General features: G+C 51.1%; 1 protein-coding gene across 1 annotated transcript in view; it reads right to left on the reverse strand.

Annotated features, from left to right (window-relative positions):
* SYAP1 (synapse associated protein 1) overlaps positions 1–2,105 on the reverse strand; it is a 42,837-nt gene that overhangs the window by 16,985 nt on the left and 23,747 nt on the right. The window contains exon 6 of the mRNA XM_011995550.1: positions 1,498–1,637. Within this exon, the coding sequence (XP_011850940.1) occupies positions 1,498–1,637 (140 nt within the window). The remainder of the gene's footprint in view (positions 1–1,497; positions 1,638–2,105) is intronic.

Here is a 2,105-nt window from a genome sequence, read left to right on the forward strand (position 1 = left end):
AAGCAATCGTGCCCGGCCTAGGCAAACAGCAGTCTACTTTGTTGACCAGACAAAACTGTACTGAGTTGCCTGCAGGAAGGGTGGAAGCCCAGAGAGCCCCTGGGCCTCCCATCTTGCCCTGCCCTGCTCTGCCCATGTCGGGAGGGGAGCCAAGCTGCTCTACACTCAGGGACCGGTGGCGCAGTTGAGACTGGGGCTGTGACACCAAGGTCAAGCCACAGGGGTCAAGGGACAGTCTGCCTATCAACTGGCTCTTCCCATTGTCCTGCCTGCAGCCAGGCAGGAGGCCAAGGAGTCTTCTGGGGGCAAGCTACCTTCCCACAGCTACTGAGCCTCTCCAAGCCAAAAGGCTTGTCCCCACATTCAGTGGCCATGTACCCTTTCAGTATGGCACTGCTAATGCGAAGGGACAGGTAAGGAGAGCCTGCCACATAAAAGACAGAGCCCCAAACAAACAGAAGAGTCCTGAGGAAACAGCATAGAAAAAGGAGTCTTTCTTTTATTTGAGACAGGGTCTCACTCTGTTGCCCAGGCTGGAATGCCAGTGGCGTGATCATGGCTCACTGCAGCGCTGACCTCCCAGGCTCAGGTGATCCTCCTGCCTCAGCTTCCTGAGTAGCTGGGACTAAAGGTGCGCACCACTACACCTGGCTAATTCTTGATTTCTTTGTAAAAATGGTGGTCTTGCTATGTTGCCCAGGCTGGTCTTGAACTCGGCCTCACGTGATCCTCCCACCTCAGCCTCCCAAAGTGTTGAGATTACAGGCGTTGGCCACCGCACCCAGCTGAAAAAGGAGTCTTTTGAGAGAACTGTAACTCACGCTCTTGGGGAACAGTAAGATACTACACCCATATGACAAGGTTAAGAGAAAGGGAACACTGACAGAATAAGAAGGAACGCTGACTCCAAACATGTGACAGCTTCAATACAAGGGACTGAACTAGAGGAGGCACGGAAGAGCTTGAGGTAGAACACTCAAGGGAGGCAGCAGCAGGGAAGGTGGCCCCTGCTGGCCGCATCACCAGGGCAGGCTTCCAGAATGCATCATGCATGCGCTGGAGCCTACGGGACAAGCTGGGATTTGTGGAGCCCAGAGGAGCCGTCGGAAGAAAAGCCTTAGGAAAGAGAGCAGAAACGCTGCCGCTGGAGGGCAGACCCTGAATGGAAAACGCAATCAGCTTGGAAAAAGGATCCTGATGAGCCTCAGAGACCAGAATGTGATTCAGGGTGATGCAGCATGTTTGTGGTTTCTGTAGGGAAATGTGTTCTACCTTGTAACTGGGATAGAAAGGCACATTTCATCTCCACCCTGTATTTCCTGCCAAGTCAGCCCTTGGTTTTGATTCCAGGGTGCCCTGACCAGGGGAACTGCCAAAGGGCTGCAGGGCCTGCTTTTATGAACAGATAGAGACCCTTCTGGTCCCTTCTATCGTTATGTGCTGATACTGAGCACATAACCGAGGCTGTGAGGAAACGCTGGGGAACACCCTGCTTACAGTTTAGGAACGAGGGCAAATCTCATCTTGCTCAGCAGCTCATCCTCCTGGAGCATGACCAGGGCCACAGGGTACATCTGATCAAAGTCGAAATTAAATTGCACGCCGGCCGGAGGGTCACGAAGGAAATTCCTCTTGTCCTTTGATAAAAAAAGAAAAAAACACAGGGTATTCCACAAAATGCGATTAATATGTAACAATGTTTTTTTGTTTTTGTTTTTTTGAGACAGAGTCTTGTTCTGTCGCCCAGGCTGGAGTGCAGTGGCACAGTCTCGGCTCTCTGCAACCTCTACCTCCTGGGTTCAAGCAATTCTCCTGCCTCAGCCTCCCGAGTAGCTGGGATTACAGGCATGTGCTAGCATGCCTGGCTAATTTTTGTATTTTTAGTAGAGATGGGGTTTCGCCATGTTGACCAGGCTGGTCTCAAACTCCTGACCTCAAGTGATCCACCCACCTCGGCCTCCCAAAGTGCTGGGATTACAGGTGTGAGCCACTACATAACAATTTATCATAGACTGGAGAAGTATTACATTCTTTCTTTATTTTGAAACAGTCTTGCTCTGTTGACCAGCAGGAGTGCAGTGAGACTGTCAAAAAAAAAAAAAAAA

Source organism: Mandrillus leucophaeus, unplaced genomic scaffold (genome assembly GCF_000951045.1).
Source record: "Mandrillus leucophaeus isolate KB7577 unplaced genomic scaffold, Mleu.le_1.0 Scaffold490, whole genome shotgun sequence".
Classification (NCBI taxonomy): Eukaryota; Metazoa; Chordata; class Mammalia; order Primates; family Cercopithecidae; genus Mandrillus; species Mandrillus leucophaeus.